The 17,323-nt window shown below is 48.2% G+C and overlaps 4 protein-coding genes across 4 annotated transcripts; 2 read left to right on the top strand and 2 right to left on the bottom strand.

The window, feature by feature from the left end:
• Positions 1 to 158: 158 nt before the first annotated feature.
• On the bottom strand, positions 159 to 4,315 carry GGS25DRAFT_98740 (glycoside hydrolase family 2 protein). The gene is made up of 5 exons (XM_049266197.1): positions 3,372 to 4,315; positions 3,221 to 3,243; positions 2,623 to 3,169; positions 2,522 to 2,573; positions 159 to 2,465 (listed from the first exon to the last, which is right to left on the bottom strand). Exons 1-5 carry the CDS (start codon positions 3,978 to 3,980, stop codon positions 520 to 522), a joined length of 3,177 nt encoding a protein of 1,058 aa, XP_049112626.1. The 5' UTR covers positions 3,981 to 4,315; the 3' UTR covers positions 159 to 519.
• On the bottom strand, positions 4,154 to 6,840 carry GGS25DRAFT_511875 (RCC1/BLIP-II). Its single transcript, XM_049262749.1, has 2 exons — positions 4,379 to 6,840; positions 4,154 to 4,213 (listed from the first exon to the last, which is right to left on the bottom strand). Exon 1 carries the CDS (start codon positions 6,617 to 6,619, stop codon positions 4,838 to 4,840), a length of 1,782 nt encoding a protein of 593 aa, XP_049112625.1. The 5' UTR covers positions 6,620 to 6,840; the 3' UTR covers positions 4,154 to 4,213; positions 4,379 to 4,837.
• A 1,837-nt stretch (positions 6,841 to 8,677) lies between these two features.
• On the top strand, positions 8,678 to 9,573 carry GGS25DRAFT_526596 (uncharacterized protein; the record flags this gene model as incomplete). The annotated part of the gene is made up of 2 exons (XM_049265017.1): positions 8,678 to 9,362; positions 9,449 to 9,573. 2 exons carry the CDS (start codon positions 8,678 to 8,680, stop codon positions 9,571 to 9,573), a joined length of 810 nt encoding a protein of 269 aa, XP_049112624.1.
• Positions 9,574 to 13,438: 3,865 nt separating this feature from the next.
• GGS25DRAFT_526595 (frequency clock protein) lies at positions 13,439 to 16,549 on the top strand (the record flags this gene model as incomplete). The annotated part of the gene is made up of 2 exons (XM_049265016.1): positions 13,439 to 13,850; positions 13,941 to 16,549. 2 exons carry the CDS (start codon positions 13,439 to 13,441, stop codon positions 16,547 to 16,549), a joined length of 3,021 nt encoding a protein of 1,006 aa, XP_049112623.1.
• Positions 16,550 to 17,323: the final 774 nt, after the last annotated feature.

Raw genomic sequence — 17,323 nt, 5'->3', positions numbered from 1 at the left:
GTTAGGGATGGCTGCCTGAGGAACGACACTTGTTGTGGGTAAGTGTGTGCGTGCAGTACTAGGTAAACTACCTAGGTACATAGGTACATACCCTGGTACTTAGACGCTTATGAGTGTTTCGACAGCTGCCAGGACTTTGGTTGAAGACGTTACGATTTAGATATGCCTACCTACTTGGTGTATGTCTGCTTCGATATATGAGCTGAATCATGCTACCTATACATAGTTAGAGAGAGGTGAGTACAAGCCATCTAAGGCATATGCGACAGGCGGCCAACCAACCCCTTCAGAACAACTGATCATAGGATGAGAAGGGCATTTGATGGCCAGATTGGACAATGATGTTATATGGCTAGGGTTTGATGTTACGGTATCTTTGAAAACACTTATTTGCTCTATAACATGCTACTCCCAACAAGACATCGTAGATAGGTAGGTAGGTCAACCTGAAAATAGGGGTAGCCAGCCCAGCTCCATAAAGGTAGGTACCTACTAGCTAATCAGACACCTACCTCCTCCTTACGAGAACAAAACCTCAAACTCAAAGTCCTCCGCCAACAGCGCATACTCATCCCTCGTCCTCGGCCCACACGACCCGCTCCCCAGCCCATGATGTCGCCTATCCAGCCTCACCACCACATTCTCCGTCCTCCTCCTCCGCAGCTCGTGGGGGTGCCTCGCCGCCTCCACGTCCTTGGCGCGGTAATGCGACGCGGCGAAGTCGAACAGCGTCCTCTTCCCCGGCAGATCCACAAACTGCACCGTCAGCGCCTCGCCCCCCGCATGCGCAAACCGCACCCACCGCGTGTCCGTGCGGTTGCCGCCCTCCTGCGGGACCTCGTACCCGGTCCAGAGCTCCGCCACCGAGCGGGCTTCGTGCACGCCCGCGCGCTGCGAGAGCTTCTTGTCGGCGTAGCTCTCGCCGGGGCCGCGGCCGTACCACGCTACTGCTGCCGCCGGCAGTGAAGGATCGCCACCGGCCCACGAGCCCGGCATCTCGAAGCTAAGCCCGATGCGCGGAAGCGTGCGCGGGAGGTTTTGGCCGCGCGGCGAGCCCTGGGCCCGGAGTGACAGTGCGCCTGAGGCGTGGAACGTGTACGTGAGGTGTAGATCGATGGCCCACGAGAGGACGGGCGGGGCGAAGCGCTGGTGGGCGTGGATGGTGAAGGTTCTCTCCCCCGCTTCCACAGCGTCCCAGGTACAGCTCCGTGTATACACCTTCGCGAGGTGCAGCAGCCGCTCGCACCAGTCGCGACCGTCCTGCGGCACATCGTTGTCGGTGCGCGCGCGGAAGGCGGAGAACTCGGGGCCGGAGTCTGCGGTTGTCGCTAGGATGGCGGTGCTGTTCCTGGTCCAGGAGAGGAGCTTGCCGTGGATGGGGGAGAAGGTCCAGGTTGTGTTTGCTGTCGAAGAGGAGGTGGTGATTGTCAGAAGAGTCGGGGTCTCGGTAACGCTGAGTTTTGTGTCTGTCGCAGGTGGGAAGGAAGGGGGGAGGAGGGGGTAAGGGGCGGAAGAAGGGCGGAGGGGAATCTCTGCGAAGGCGACTTCGAACCCGGCGGAGAGGGACGGGGTGGCGGAGAGTTGGTGGAAGGAAAGCTGTAGGATCCCCTCGCCGCGAAAGTCGGTGGACGGGAGGGTTAGGTCGGCGGTGCGCCCCGGTTCTATTCCGGGAGGAATTTCGAGGTTGCCGCTCTGGGATGTCGGCTTCCCTTCGTCCAGGACCACGTAACTGCACTCGAGATGGTCGAGAGTAATGAAATCGTAGCGGTTCACAATGGTTGCTTTTCCCGGGTCGTACGCCACAACCTTAACCGGCTCCAGCCCTTTCTTGTATTCTATGAGCCCTGGAGTTGGCGTATGGTCCGAATGCAGCACCCCGTCCATGATGAAATTGCTATCGTTTGGCACATCGCCAAAGTCCCCGCCGTACGCGTAGAACTCATCCCCCGTCTCCTTATCCGTAGTCAGAAGGCCGTGGTTGGCCCACTCCCACACGAAGCCGCCCTGAAGCTTCGGGTACTCGTAAAAGGCGTCGATGTACTCTTTGATATTCCCCGGGCCGTTTCCCATCGCGTGGATAAACTCGCATAGAACGAGGGGCTTGGTCTTGGAGTCGTCCTGGGCAAAGTCCACGATAGTTTCGATCGGCGGGTACATTGTGGAATACATATCCATGGTCTCAGCATATATGTCAGCCTCGTAGTGGATGGGTCGACTATCATCGTACGACTTGATCCAGCTGTACATCGACTTGAAGTTTCGGCCGAAAAAGGCCTCGTTTCCTAAAGACCAAATGATAACGGAAGGGTGAAGTTGATCACGGAAAACCAGTTGCTTGGCGCGGTCTACGTAGGCATGCTCCCAGGCAGGGTTATCTGTCGTCCATTTGGCTGCCTCCACCCGAGTCAAGAGCTGCCGTTCGCGAAAGGGGAGGGCTCTATCCGTAGGGGACAGCGCGGCATCGCCTGTAGTTTGATTAGTATTATTCAAGCCAGCTCACCATGTCACATTTCAAGCTCACATATTGATTCGAACCCGTGGCATTCGAGATCTGCCTCATCCATGACCCAGAACTATGTGTGTTAGCACGCAGTAGACAATAACGAGACTGAACAAGCATACACCTAATTCATCGGCAAGGTCATACAGCCGAACATCACTCGGTTGATGGCAGGTTCGGATCGCGTTGATATTATGAGTTTTCATAAGCATCAGATCCCGCTTCATGAACTCGAATGGAACGGCTCGGCCATACTTGGGATGATGCTCATGCCGATTTGCCCCTTTGAGGACGATACGTTTCCCATTCACCTTTATGAGGCCATCTTTGACCTCCACCTGCCGAAAGCCTACCCGATGTGCAATGAAATATGTATCATTCACGGAGACGACAAGGTGATATAGAACTGGGGTCTCCGCCGTCCATTTTATGGGGTTGCTTATCGGCAGCAAAATTCCAGTAGACCCATCAGGAAAAGTTACCTCTTTTTCAGCGATAACTTGACTTTTTGAGGGTTCGAAGAGAAGAGCTCTAATCTTCCCATTTCCTGTAGTGACAATGCTCACCTTGAGGTTGGCGTCAACATACTGAGGGCAGAGTTTGGTCTGGACAAAGAGGTTATCGATGCGTGATTTCGCTGGAAATCCAAGAAGATAAACATCACGATAACTAGTGCAAAGGTTAGCATGGCCAGAGTTGTACTAGAACTGACAAGCTCACATTCCACTCATCCGCCATTGATCCTATTGATGAATTAATAAAATTGTACGGAATATATGATACCCAATGGAGGAAAGGAAATAAAGATTAGGTACTAGTACCTACGTGGGCTTCCAAAATTCAGCCAAAAGGCTAACGCGAAAAGGCTCACCTGGTCTTCAATGTATGTCCCATCGCAGTATTGATAGACACGAACGGCGACAGTATTTTCATCGCTCTCATCAACTGCATCGGTAACGTCAAACTCGGACGGGTTACGTGATCCTTGATGATATCCTATTTCCTTTCCATTGACCCACAGATGGAAAGCAGAGTCCACTCCTTCAAATCTCAACCGGAGCTGGGAGCCCCTGAGACCATCGGGTACCGTGAATCTCCGAACATAGGACCCCGTCTCGTTGTCTTCGAGGGGTACATTGGGTGGGTCTACAGGAATGGGGAAGTTGACGTTGGTGTAATGAGGACCCTTGCCGTAACCATTCAGCTGCCACATGCTGGGCACGGTAATGTCGGCCCATTTTGCGGTATCGAAAGACGGAGCCTCGAACCCTCTTGGAGCTTCAAAGGGGTTTTTAGCAAGGTTGAATTTCCAGGTCCCGGAAAGACAATGCGTGTTGGATTTGGTTATGTCGTACGTCAGGGCATCTTTGATAGAGTTATACACATAGAAGTTTGCCCGCGGCGAAAGGGTTCCCCTGTGAAGTATATCGAGATTGTTCCAGTCGGGCTGGAAAGCTGGATGAACTTTAGTCTGAGACATAGCATTCGGGAAAAAAGCACACAGAATCCAATCTCCAGAATTCAAAACGGGACTTTTTAGTTACCAAGGTATGTATAGAAGCACGGTAAGGTATTTACTTCCTTATAGTACGATACAAATTCTCGGTCGAACCGACAAGATGAGGGGAAACAACAGAAACGGGATAGTCGGGAAGAGATCCGATCTCGCGTATGTGTTGTAGATCAAACTGATGATTAGGCCGGGGCAACCTCCTACATGTTCGTTTCAAAATTAATCACTCTTCTATTGTTTACCTTAATAAGTAGGTAGTGTGTAGGTAGTGGGTGATATTATACTAGTTAAAGGGGAAAGCCAATCATGAATGTAGTGCTTTGGCCTTTGAGATTTTAGGGGTTCTGTGCGGGGAATCAACCTACATGAAGCGAATCATACATATTTCACAGTGACATTCATTTAACAGAAGTGTCAAAATGCACGGGTATGATGAGATCAGAATAGAAAACATATCCACCTGATAAACGTGCACCATCCACGACTTGTTGTATTCGGTTGAAGTTTGTGCCGAGTTGATACACAACAGATAGACCAGCGTGGAATGAATAAATCACACTTGAAAGTATAGAATCCAAGATAACGCGCCTTCAAAGCGACCATCGGGTATGAATACATAACATACATTTACTTTTATAGATTGAGATGGGGGGTATCTAAAGATCCGAAACGATCGGGGGACCGTATGCTCCAAGTCAACCATCGTTAGTCCAAGAGGTACCCAAGTCCATCTAACGGATTCCGAGTATTCGACCATATTGTATTGTACACCTAGAAATTAGTACATAGCATTTTTCCTATAGAGCTTTTGAAGGGCAAGGGGCCTATGCCCCAGAGTAGACGGCTGTCACAAACCGCCCACACTCCACCCGTTGCTCAACGCTAACTTTTCTGCCTGTGCCACCCTCCCCGAGTCTCACTGTCGTACGTGGGGTGATTTGGAATCGATGATGTTCATTACCTCTTCCCTTCTCCGCGTCAGCCTCCCCCCCGTCTAGAGGGTCAATGTAGGTCGGTATGGCAAGGTTGTTCCTTTTCCCCGTCCCCAACTGGTAATGCTCATTACCACCCCAGAATACGATATCCGCACCCCAGTTCGTGTCATTATCGGACGTACTACTCGATACGCCCACCTGAGTGACATTATCCATCACTGCAGCAGTATGTGTGCTACCAACACTCAATCTTGCTAGGCGGATGGGAATGATCGAATTTGTATTCTCGTCCCATTCATAGAGGCCCGATAGAGATTTGATCTTGGAAGGACCAAGTGAGACATGAGTCCACTTGCCCGTACCCAAGCTACCCCAGATGCCAGAGCCACAAGCAAATGTATCGGCTGTTACTCGCCCCAGGTCTTTGACAGCGTCCACATCATCTTTGAATCCAGCAATTCGCTTCGCATCGACAGTGAAGAACGAATTTGCCCCACCAGCAGCAATAGATGTCACACGAGGTTGCTTGCTAGAACCGCTGTATATCTTGTTGAACGGTAACGGGATCGGAGCATCGATGAATGGAATTTGGGGCTCTACCTCGAAGCCGAGTTGGCCAGAGGTATTGTCACCAAAGACAAAGACGCGTCCGTCGCTGTCAAGGGCTAGTGAATGGTAGTCGCCGGCAGCAATCTGTTCGATATTAAATCTCTTCAAGCCGGGGACTTCGTGTGGTTGATCGTACGGTCCTTCCGGTCGTGTCGTCCAGGTTAAACCTGGTATACCCAGCTGACCCTTGGATGGAAAATCAGATGAGCTAGAGGCGGCGGAGAAGAGGCGCCCCTTGGAGGTTAGGAGGAGAACATGCTCTAGACCACCAGAAATATCACTAATTTTCTCACCCCATCCTAGTTCCCGTGGCTTTAGCTCCCGATAGTTAACGGTCTCTGGACTGGACCATAATGAGAACCAGGACGATTTCTGGGACTTCTTGCTAGACGTTTGGTCCCCTGCTGATACTGGGACAGAGTAAACGGATCCACTCTTTCCGAGAGCAATGATGCGATCACGGGATATTTCAATCCTGACGAGATCCTTGCCCTTTAGCGTCTCGGCCGGAGATGGGTTTGCACTCGAGAAAGCCGTACCCCATTGCACGAGATTACCATTTTCGGTTATAGCAGCACCAAAATCACGATCTAACTTCAGATCTCGGAGTAGTTTGCCGTCAAAAAATGGTATCCTCCGCGGGGTTTTCACGACGGGGTCCGTAGAGTCGGGGGCGGCGACTCGTCCAGAGTTAGAGCCCCAAACATAAACACCTGGATTCTCCCAACTCTTCTTCACTTGGATATGCTGGCTGCTTATGATGTCTCGATTATCTTCCTTTGACTCGGGGACTGGGCGAGGCTTTTCATATTCAATTACTGCTTGGGGTGTCTTGGGTGGCTCCTTTGTCTGGTTCGAGTACAATACAACCGCGCCTCCAGCCAGGAGAGCAACTAGAAAGCCACCCAGGAATCTCCCAAGGCCTCCTTTTCTTGCTTCAGGCCCATCACCTCCACTAGATGTACTAGCTAATCTTGCCCATTGGTAATTAGCTGTATTCCTAAGTTGGACGGGGCGACATAGTCGGGACGTCTGGCGCAATGCGAGCCGACGGGCGATCATAGTGAAATGCACGGACGCAACGGATGTGGTTATATTTAAATGGTGATATATTGTAACCAGTTACCCGTTTGGTCATGCAGTTAAGTCATTGTCAACGATATTTTCCCAGCGAATGTATATAAGAGCGCATAGGAGAATAAGTTGAAAGGGTAAAATTGTTAAAATTGTTAAAATTGTTAAAATTGTTAAAATACCGAGCTTAATGTTTGATGTGATTGATGTGTAGAGCAGATGGTGAGGTCATCCAATCAAAGACAAGCTAAAATAATACACTATCGATAAACAGTTTAGTTATAACTACCCCACCTTGGACTCATAGCTGAGATCATGCACCTAGGGAGAGTGTATGTGCTGATTAGTTACATGCCAAGGGTATATGTAGCTAACAGGTACTTTCTGCACTTTATCCAGATTACTACTAGTACTGTAGTATGTATATGAGTAGAGACTCTACTAGGTAGAGAGAGCGGAGGCGAACACAACCTGTACAAGTACAATTCAGAAACACCAGTGACTGCATGATATTATCACGACTGTGATCACTTCCTGATCACAGAGGCCATGGCTCAATATATAGATAAGAGCACAATCCCGCTGAGTCTTTTTTAAATCTCACCCCTTATCCCCGAATAACTACGCATTCGAAAACACGATACTACTAGTATACACATGCTTCGCAGCTAGGTTAGCATGTTGAGCCTTGGCTCCTGTATGAATCTGATACAGTAAGCTTGTGGCAACTAATGGAATTTCTATTGTCAGTGAATTATATTGGTCAACACCATTAAACTGTCATGGCGAAATTGAAATTGAAGTCTTGGTCAGTAGAGAAGATTGATTAAGAGAAGTGCTGATAGAGTATCATTGACCTCCACCCGAGCCAAGGCGTCGAGTAAGGTATAACCTAGGTTAGCCAGTCAGTTAGGGAAAGCAATATGCCTTCGGCTACCTCGTTAAGACAGGCTTCTTCTACCAATCCTTTTGCTGGCAGTAGCTTGCAACCCCCCAACCTCAACGCTCTGAGTGTGTCTTTGACAATTTGGAGCACGCAAGAAGCACGCGATTCATCGTAGCCTTCGTGGTTTCTATTTGAGATATTATCCATGGTTTGCTTTTACCATTGTCGGATATTATAAACATTGCGTCTAATCGTGGCTTTCGCCAATCACAAATATGGCGAAGTATTATCTCAGGGGTTTCATGCAGGGACCTCGATGCAGCTAATACCTACCACAAGGAAGTGAATTAGGAAGCTTCGGGTTTTTTAGTTGAGATTGCTACCTAGACAGATGCTGTCTATCAACTGCCACCATAATCTTCATTAGGTTACTGACTTTCTACTTAGAGCTTGATTGATACCATATGCCTCCATCATCGTAAAATCTGCTTGTTGGGGATCATTACTATAAGTTTAATGTCGGCAGTGATCGCCAATAACGCCTTTAGTAATATGTCTACTACCAGACGTACTTCGGTCATAAGCAACCACCAACTCCGTGAATGGGGCCCTTCTGCCATAGGGCCGGTCTTAAAGTCGTTCACATTAGGTAGCTCGTAAAATATTCCCATTAGGTTAAAATAGTAATCTGGATGCTACACTTGGGAGTCTTTGGAGATAAAATATGTCCCGCGCCAATCAGGCAGTTAGCCTTACTCCCATCCCTCAGCCGTTGCTCACTTACTACTTCCAGACTGCCCTTACAACCATAACGCTGTCTCTTACTATGTCACTAGGTACCATCCAACAAGAAGTTTACTTACAACTTTTTTTCTCAGAGGCAACATGACAATTCCAATACTGAATTGGTCAACACCATCAACTCTCTAGATGAGCATGTGAGAGTTGCTGGGATGAGTTATCAAATCAGCAATGGGAGTTCGCGAGAAAATGCTTGCCCCATGGGGGACAACATATGCCATGCCGTCTTGAAATGTATATAAGGAAGCATAGTTCGTGTGGTTTTCAAAAACGAATCATCACCAGCTCAAATCAACTCGGATCAACACAGCCTCCAGCCTTAGAAACACTTGCCCATACTACCAACCTAGTCAATCAACATGTTTTTCTCCAAGAACATCGGCATGCTGCTTGCCAGCGCAGCCTTCTCAGATGCTGCCCCTTACTACAACTGGAAGCAGGTGGGCGTGCCCGTGCTGGGAAACGCGCCTTACCCCAACACCACCATTGCGGGTTTGACTGTCATCGACACCCCCATCGTCCGCGCCGCACGCGAGTTCACCCGTGCCCACGCCGACGACGCCACCTACAAGCACCAGGTGCGCTCCTGGCTCTTCGGATCCCAGATCATCGCCAACAACGAGACCCTCAAGAACACCATCGACATCGAGGTGCAGGCCGTGGCCGCGATCCTGCACGACCTCGGCTGGGACCAGACGCCGGGCTCCGACGTCATCACCCCGGACCACCGCTTCGAGGTGGACGGCGCCATCGCCTCGAGGAAGTTCATCGAGGACTTCGGCGACGACAACTGGGACCCGCGGCGCACGCAGCTCGTGTTCGACGCCATCGCGCTGCACACGACCCGCACGATCGGCTACTACAAGGAGCCCGAGGTGCGCATGACCAGCCTGGGCATCTCGGTCGACTACGACGGCCCGAAGGAGGGCGTCACGCCCGAGGTGTACGCCGCCATCCTCGCCGAGTTCCCCAACGACGACCTCGTCAAGGCCACCAACGAGACCTTCACCTGGGTCTGCGCCACCAAGCCCGACATCACCTACGGTAAGACATGCACACCTACACTACACTACCTACTACCTACCTACTGATCGAAGCCACACTTTATACTAACAAAATCGTACTCGCAGACACCCAGATCCAGGCGTGGGGTGACCGCTTCCTGCCCAACTACACCACCCAGGGCAACCTGAGAATCGACCACATCTTCGAGTACCTCCTATCCGACCGCAGCCCGACCAAGCAGCAGCTATAAGTACCTAAACAGCACCGGGGCCTTTTTGTATATAGACCACAGAAACTTTCCAATGGGTAGTGGAAGTATGTAGATACATGGATGTATGTGTGTGTGCGAAAGAGAATGTGTGTTTTTTTTTTTTTTTGGCAGGTGGTAGGCGCGCGTGTTGCTGTTGGCTGATTAAAGTTGCGGGCTGGTGAGCGAATGAGTGGTGTGTGGAAAAAGGGGGTGCGTGGGAAACAAGTATATAGCAGTTAGTTCGGGACGTTCGCTATTACGTCTACAGCATCTTGTGCTGTGGTCATTTAGTCAATACACGTTTCTCCTCTTTTTTTTTTTAGTTTGGGTTCTCTCTGCTCGACGATTCACAATTTAGTAAGTACTTAACTTAGGTACTTTTAGTTCTTGATTGTAGAAAGGGGTAAGAATAGATGTCTAGAGAAGACTTCTTGGGAGAGCCTCTCATTACTGAAGTAGCAAAGTGCACTTAGGTCGCAGCCATCCTTCAATTCTGATGTAGTAAAGTTGCAATAGGAGCTTTCTGCGAGCGTTATATTTTGTATATTGACCTAGGTTAGAATGTATTCTAGATCTGCCTAGGCACATATGTCTCATCCTACCAACCGTTGACTTACAGACGCCTGGACTCTAACAGGGGTTGGCAAGATCAGTGTGAGCTTGCTCGATTCTTGTTCTCCTTGTTGTATAACTCTCACCTACCTACCTAGTTACTAGCTTACCTACAAGCCAGCCTTTCAAAGCCTTTAGATATTGATGCGTTGCCGCAAAAAATAAGCCACTGAGTACTTGGATCATAAACCTCTTTGAATGAGGTTGTCATTGTTTAATGGTAGAGTGGTGGTCGACGTGCGAATTGAGTTATATCAGGGAATCACGAAGCTTCGATATATGGACCTAGGCGAAGACATTTCGATTTCATCGCGATACTCCTTTTATACAAATGTAATGACTTCATGATTGTCTCAAAAAGCCTACATAAGTTAGGCTAGTACGTTGCTGTGCGTGGGGTAGAGGCGATTGAGCTTCCCCCTCGTCATCTTTAAAGTCTCCCGTAATATCTGTATCGAGTTTCAGTTAGGTCTCTATGTACTAGGTAGGCAAGGTGAATCGTATTGCCCCTGAAGCTCTCAGAAAGGCTACAAGAAGTGTATAGAAAAGGGGGGAGGCTGGTGAAGCAGGATGATAAAGCTGAAATGATGCTATCATAATTTGCAGGTAACAATTATGGTCTATGGTTACCTAAACACCGATTTTAGTCACGACGTACAAGCCTCTACGTTCGAAGGGGGGACAAACAGCCCGAGTTGCCACAAAAGTCGATGATCGGAGCAATTCCACCAGGGTCCAAAATTGTGAACAGTTACTCGGTTGTCTCGCCTACGCTAAATTGCTACCTTCCAGGGCTTCGATGATCGGCTCCCAAATATCGTTAGTGGAGTTGTGACATTCAACTTGGACATTGACTAACTAGATATCGGCTTGAAGTGGCAAAACTCCGGGGGGTAAGATGTTGTATTTGCAATGGCGGTTGTTCCTGGCGCGATAGAGATTTGTAGATCACCACATGTAAATTGAGGGGCAGAAGGGGTCAGGAATAAGGATTCCTAAGTTCGCCACCGACTCATATTCAGGGTTCTGTTGTCTGTCGAAGAGGCTGAAAGGTTGAGTATTGTGGATAACAATGGCCAAAACAGCTAAATGTAGGTATATGCACCTAAGCACCCCAAGGCAGTATGTGGGTGGTGATATTCATCGTTTTCGAATAATCATTTGTGGGGTGTTGAAAATTTAACAAAATGTCAATCAAGCGAATTAGATCAATGCGACCGTCGCAAGCAAACAGATTGCGTCGAAAATGCATCATACTATGGTACATAGTAGAGAGACTTCGATGCCGGCACCCACGAATGCTGACATTGCTGAGATTGACCTTGTTACCCCTTACTTGAAAGAAAACGGTCCCCATTACTTTCTGCATACCGAACTCCAGAATTCTCATCGTCGATGAGTTTTGGTAATATCACAAAGTCTTGCCAGGGTCCCCCTCCCCTTTAATTCAATCGGGACGGGACTTACAAACGCCTCAGCAAACGGTGAGAGTAACGGATCGCATCGTGATTACATTGTGTTATCAGCTGACGACAGCTGAATCGTCATTGTGATCAATTTAAGACTGACTTATTAATGTAGGCTGGGTAGATGGGTAGATGGGTAGCTGCTTAGGTAGGTGCCCTAGGTATGTAAAGATAGATAGGGGTGGGTTTGCCGGAACCGTTGAGTTTTGATTATTAAGTGAAATAAAAAGTTGAATCGCGATGGCAGACGATGAATTTCGATGGATACGTGGAAATCTACGATCCGGGCGAGGTCACCAGACCACTATCACCCTTTATAATTGTACCCCCTAGGGTTGTTAGATTGACGCTTGCCCGTTCTTGTAGATTATCGTACGACAATTGAACATGTGGGGCAAACCGTTGTTACGTTTCGACTGCGTATTTAAAGTATTAGAGACTGTAGAATCTCGATATTAGACTCCAAGGTTGGCTTGAAATAATGTAAAAAAATTATCTATTGTGTTCTGTTATTCATACATATAGAAATATCTAGTCTATGGCCTAGTACCTATATATATCAAGTCAACTTGCATGGTATGATATCATGTAGATACTTGGCAGTACAAAATGATACAAGAAAGCTGGAAATTCATGGATACATGGTCTGGGCCCAAACCGAACTAGGGTTAGCTTGGACCCTTAAGGCTTATTGAAGATCGATTTTACCCAGCTTACACCGATCCATAGCTTCTTCGATTCTGCTAGAGATCTGGAAGCACTGCATCGCATCGGCGGCGAAGCCAGCAATTGCCCTTTATAGATTTTTAGAAGGTGGTTTCCGCTACCATACCTAAGGGTAAGAATGGCAACAATCTCCTCCTTCTTACTTTTTCATCTTCACATCCTGAATCTTTACATCCAAGATTCTTAGATATCTGTTTATGCACCTGCAACTTAACGTTATTTCCAATTTGCTGTTTCTAAATTTGTTGATCGGAACCGTTTTCCATTTTTCGTCCTTGCGAATTGAAGCCATTCGCATTAACTCACATCACCCCTACTCTGAACAAACAGAAAAACAAACAAACAACAAATTTGACACAGATTTAACCACCACTATTTCAAATTCATAATCAATTTCTCGTTTATTTTACAATCCTAAAAATATATCACGTTTGTGGACAGTGTTTTAAAAAGAACCAAGAAAAAAATAACGTCCACTACCACACACTTGACAGCGATCTGTTGGACCCTCCATTAGCCTGGCCAATCTTGTCAAAGAAGTACCTCCAGCTATTAATACGAATCAGGCCAGGTTACTACCTACAGCAGATCAAGGGTATTGTAGTGTAGAAAGGCTTTTTTCCCCTGTAGGTATGACGTTACATTATCGACATTCACGAGCCCAACCCCTTTTCGGCTACGATACCCCGAATGCACCTCAACCTCACCACGCAGCAGACATGTTGTTTCTATGGTTTTCTCGCACACTCCTCTTCTCATTCCTATCGAACCATTTTCTTCAACTCATACATATGCGCCTACACCTTCATATATGCAAGCAGCCACAGTGCGCTTTCATATACCTCTGAAATATCATCAATCAACTTCTCTATTCTTCATTTCTAGTGTTTCTGTTATTTCTATAAATCTTCAATTCGGACTTAACTCGATTTTGCTTGCCCCGCTAACTCAAGCTTAAGCGCTTTCACCTACCACAAATACTATGCTATGAATTGAACTTTTATCCTCGTCCCGCATTACTACCAAGTATACGAAAGGTATTAGCCAATGCGAGTTTCATCATGCCCGACCCAAAGAATATGCCAGCAGGCTCCGAGCCTCCGCCGAATGTTACTTTCACGAATCCGCGACGGACCACGGCTGAAAATTCTATAACTTTACGACACCACCACTTAGCGAGAGCCACAGCCGCTTCAGCCGCTCAACGTATTCCCGTCAAGTCGCCCCGAAGAAACTCATCCGGCGATAGCAACGAAACTGGTTTGAGTGACCCGATGAATTGGTTCGACGACTCAAACAAGAATGCTAAGGGCAACGTGGACATCCACTCTGCCGACCCACCATTCTACCAAAAAGAGACGGATGATTCTAACGAGGAAATGGCCAAATATGGATTCTCATCACAAAGTCCAACGTTCAAATTCCGTACACCAGGTGGTCGTCCTGGAATTGCTCACAGCAGCAGCGCCGAGGGTAGGTCCACAACATAAAAAACGGCTAGGAAGCTAGACTCACCCCGATCATTAATATGATAGCGCTCGGCTAACTGGGGCTTTATCGCAGATTATCGGTCTGTTATTGATGACCTGACCATTGAGAATAAACGTTTGAAGGAACAATTGAGAAAGTACAAGCAAATCGGCCCCGATTCTTTACGACAGGACAAATTGTTCGAAGTCAAAGTCCATGGCCTATCCAGTAGGAAAAAACGTGAGCTGGAGGCTACGCTACGAGATTTTACAACAAGTCTCGAAGGCTCGAGTACCGGAGCCTCTCCGAGTCGGAAGAAGACATCAAGTAAATCCAAAAACATACATTCGTCGGTATCCAAGCATGCATCATCGTCGTCAGGGTCTAATTCAAGGCCCATTGATTCAGCATACGCTTCTATGTCAACCGGGGCAAGTTTGTCCGCCCCGTTACTACCCGGGCAGGCAAAGGCTGCGCGACAACGATCAGAGCAGAAGATTCAGAGCTATCTACGAGACATACCCGAGGGTCTATGGCAACGACCTGCAGTCATGACGGAGAAGGACAAGAAGAAACTCGTAGTCAAGCGACTCGAACATCTTTTCACGGGCAAGATGGGTGACCTCGCTGAGCATGTGTCATTACCTTCAATGCCCTCCCCTATCATTGAGGATGTCCAGATGGAAGGGTTCGATGGTGGAGTTACGCCTGCCGTAATCCCTAGCGAGGCCATAAGAGAGGCCCCAATTCGACCGCAAACCCTAGGGCGGAAGGAGAGCTGTTTACGCGACAACGGTTCCGCGTCAAACTCTCATTCACATTCGCACTCATACTCGAATGGTGACCAAACCGATCCCAGGGATAACGGCAACGGTAGCGGCAGTGGTGGTGGAGGGCATACAGGCGGCGGCGGAGCAAGCGGTAACAACTTGTCACCGCACGTGTCCATGCCGCCTCCGGAGCAACGTCCGACACGGCCACGCGACTTGGACCCTGATCGCAAACAGGTGCCATCAGAAAACATGGATTACATACGTCATTTAGGGCTTGTAGCACCCGAATCTCACAAACAATACTCCGCACGGGATGTATCGCCAGATGCGGAAGGTTGGGTGTATCTCAACCTGTTATGTAATTTGGCACAGCTGCATATCCTTAATGTGACCCCCGCGTTTATTCGCAATGCGGTGTCGGAAAAGAGTACCAAATTTCAGTTGTCGCTGGATGGACGAAAAATCCGTTGGCGAGGTGGAGTAGAAGGTACAAGATTTAGTAGCGACAGTGGGAGCAATTCACAGCGCCAATCAGGTGACGACACGGACGGGTCAAACGATCAAGAGCAACGAAAAAAACAAAAGACGCAGACGCAGACGCAGATGCAAACGCAAGGATTTGGAAATACTGTCACAGCATGCAAACCATCAAAATTCGGGTTGGGCGTGCACGATTCGAATTCCTCGGAAAGTTTTCACTATAAACCGTTATTTGTGCACCATCAGACGTCGTCCTCGGATGAACAACCATCAGGCGGGGATGAGACGGGCTCTTCGTATGGACCACCTGAAGAAAGTAACCTGGGGTTGAATAACTCACGATGGGGACAAAGCGGTGTGTCGAGGGTCTCACAGCGTAAGCGCCGTCGCGACGGTGCAATCATTTATTATAGCGGGGCACCATTCTGCACGGACCTTTCTGGAGATTTTGGTGGTGGGGAAGTTTCTCCCGCAACTCACGATATGACGTCATCGGGAGACCAGGGTCCTATCAGCCTCGATATCCACCGCCCGCAATTCCGCCCGCAATTCAGCCGCTCCACGTCAGGATCATCACTTCCTTATAGGCCATTTAGCATTCTCCACACCAGAGACACGTTGATGGATCTCGATGATTCTGACCCACCAGAATTGATCGTAGGTGAGACTGAAGATGATATCGATGCCGAATTTCCATGGTCAGATAGGCAACAGCAACAACGTCGTGCTCCGTTGTTGAACCTTGAGGCTAGTGGCTTAGGGGGGGTGTCTCCTGAAGACCACTTCGTTGTGGCTGTGTTAACACGACGACCAAAAAGCCTGAAAACTGATTTCAACAATAGCTCCAAGCATGATGATGATAATGATGATGATGATCACGATGATAATATCCAAACGATGCGGCCAAGAGAACTCGAGCGCTTGAGTCGAGATACGACGGATTCTAAAGCTGCAACAGAAACAATTATTCACAAGTTGGCTACTATGACAACCGAGTCGCCTCTACCACTATACATGCCTGATGTTAGTGCACACCCAGTACAGATCGAATATATCACGAGCAGGACTCGTCATCTTCCCCCTGTACCTCTCCCTCCACCAACCTTCTACTTCCCCGCCTCCGACTCCGATCTCGATGACGAAGATGATGATAGTGGCGAAGATGCTTCTTCAGAAAGTCTGATGAGTCGCCGTGCTATTCTCGAGGATGATCCAAGCTCGGATGTTGACCTCTCTGGGAATGATGAGGAAGACGAGCATTCCGACGACGTTCACATCTACGATGATGGTAATGACAATATCTCGCCCGCAAATGCGAAGGTGTCTGGTATCAGCAATCTTGAACCAGGTCATGACGCTTTGGGTCTGTCCAAGGTTATTACTGGAAGTTCGGTGGCAACGGCGGGCGGGGCTGCCAGTGGTTATAATAGTAGTGTGGAGGAATTGTGAGATGTTGTAAATCTTGCCAGTGTGCCGTCGATGCTTCTCTCCTTTCCGAAAAGATAATATCTATTCAAAAGGAGAGTTATCAGGGTTATACTAGCCAGGGCTGTTATGATGATTGTACTTTTTGAACAGGCGCAAAAGCGAGCTAGGGTTTGCCTCTTTTTTTTTTTTTGCTTTTACATGATATCAACATACAGGGTGGTTTTTGGAGGATACCTACTTAGGTGTATATACTGGAATGACATGAAGTTCAACGAAAAGCCCATCTATATAGGGAGTTGGGGGAGCATATTAGCACCTAAGCATAGCGATGCGGGAGTCTTTGAAATGAGACGGTGAAATTTTAAGAAATTTACCTCCAACACATATCAGCAACAAGCTCAACTCATGTTCAGTCGGAATACCCGAAACAGTGTGTGCTAATTATCTAGGTACCTACGTGCCTATTCATTGACATATGGGATATTCGCCGGTTGGGTGATCTTGAGTTATACACCTTATTCACGTGTACAAGATATCGATTGGTAGACTTGGTGGCTATGGCAATTCAGTGCTGACGAGATACTTGGCATGAGTGATCGGCCGCATGCGGATACCAGGTAATTCTGCTCCACATGACATGACGCGGAATAAGAATGTCAAGATAAAGTTAAGACACCAACGTCGACTTTACGAATTACGCCAACTTCCTAAGCCAATATCCACATGCTTAGCTCAGTTGTAGGTAAATATAGGGATTTATTTACATATGGTAGGGCTGAGACAGGCTGAACGAAT

The sequence above is a fragment of the Hypoxylon fragiforme genome (assembly GCF_022984875.1).
Source record: "Hypoxylon fragiforme strain CBS 206.31 chromosome Unknown GGS25scaffold_10, whole genome shotgun sequence".
NCBI classification, from domain to species: domain Eukaryota; kingdom Fungi; phylum Ascomycota; class Sordariomycetes; order Xylariales; family Hypoxylaceae; genus Hypoxylon; species Hypoxylon fragiforme.
Note: the sequence above shows the minus strand (reverse complement) of the source record. Positions and strands in the feature narration are given on the sequence as shown.

Bases quoted from the DNA above. Each gene is read 5' to 3' on its own strand.
- GGS25DRAFT_98740 (XM_049266197.1), bottom strand. From the start codon at position 3,980: ATGTCTCAGACTAAAGTTCATCCAGCTTTCCAGCCCGACTGGAACAAT. The intron at 3,244-3,371 runs GTGAGCCTTTTC...ATTCATCAATAG, and splicing joins GGACATACATTGAAGACCAG to GATCAATGGCGGATGAGTGG. The intron at 2,466-2,521 runs GTGAGCTTGAAA...ATCAAACTACAG, and splicing joins CCACGGGTTCGAATCAATAT to GCGATGCCGCGCTGTCCCCT.
- GGS25DRAFT_511875 (XM_049262749.1), bottom strand. From the start codon at position 6,619: ATGATCGCCCGTCGGCTCGCATTGCGCCAGACGTCCCGACTATGTCGC.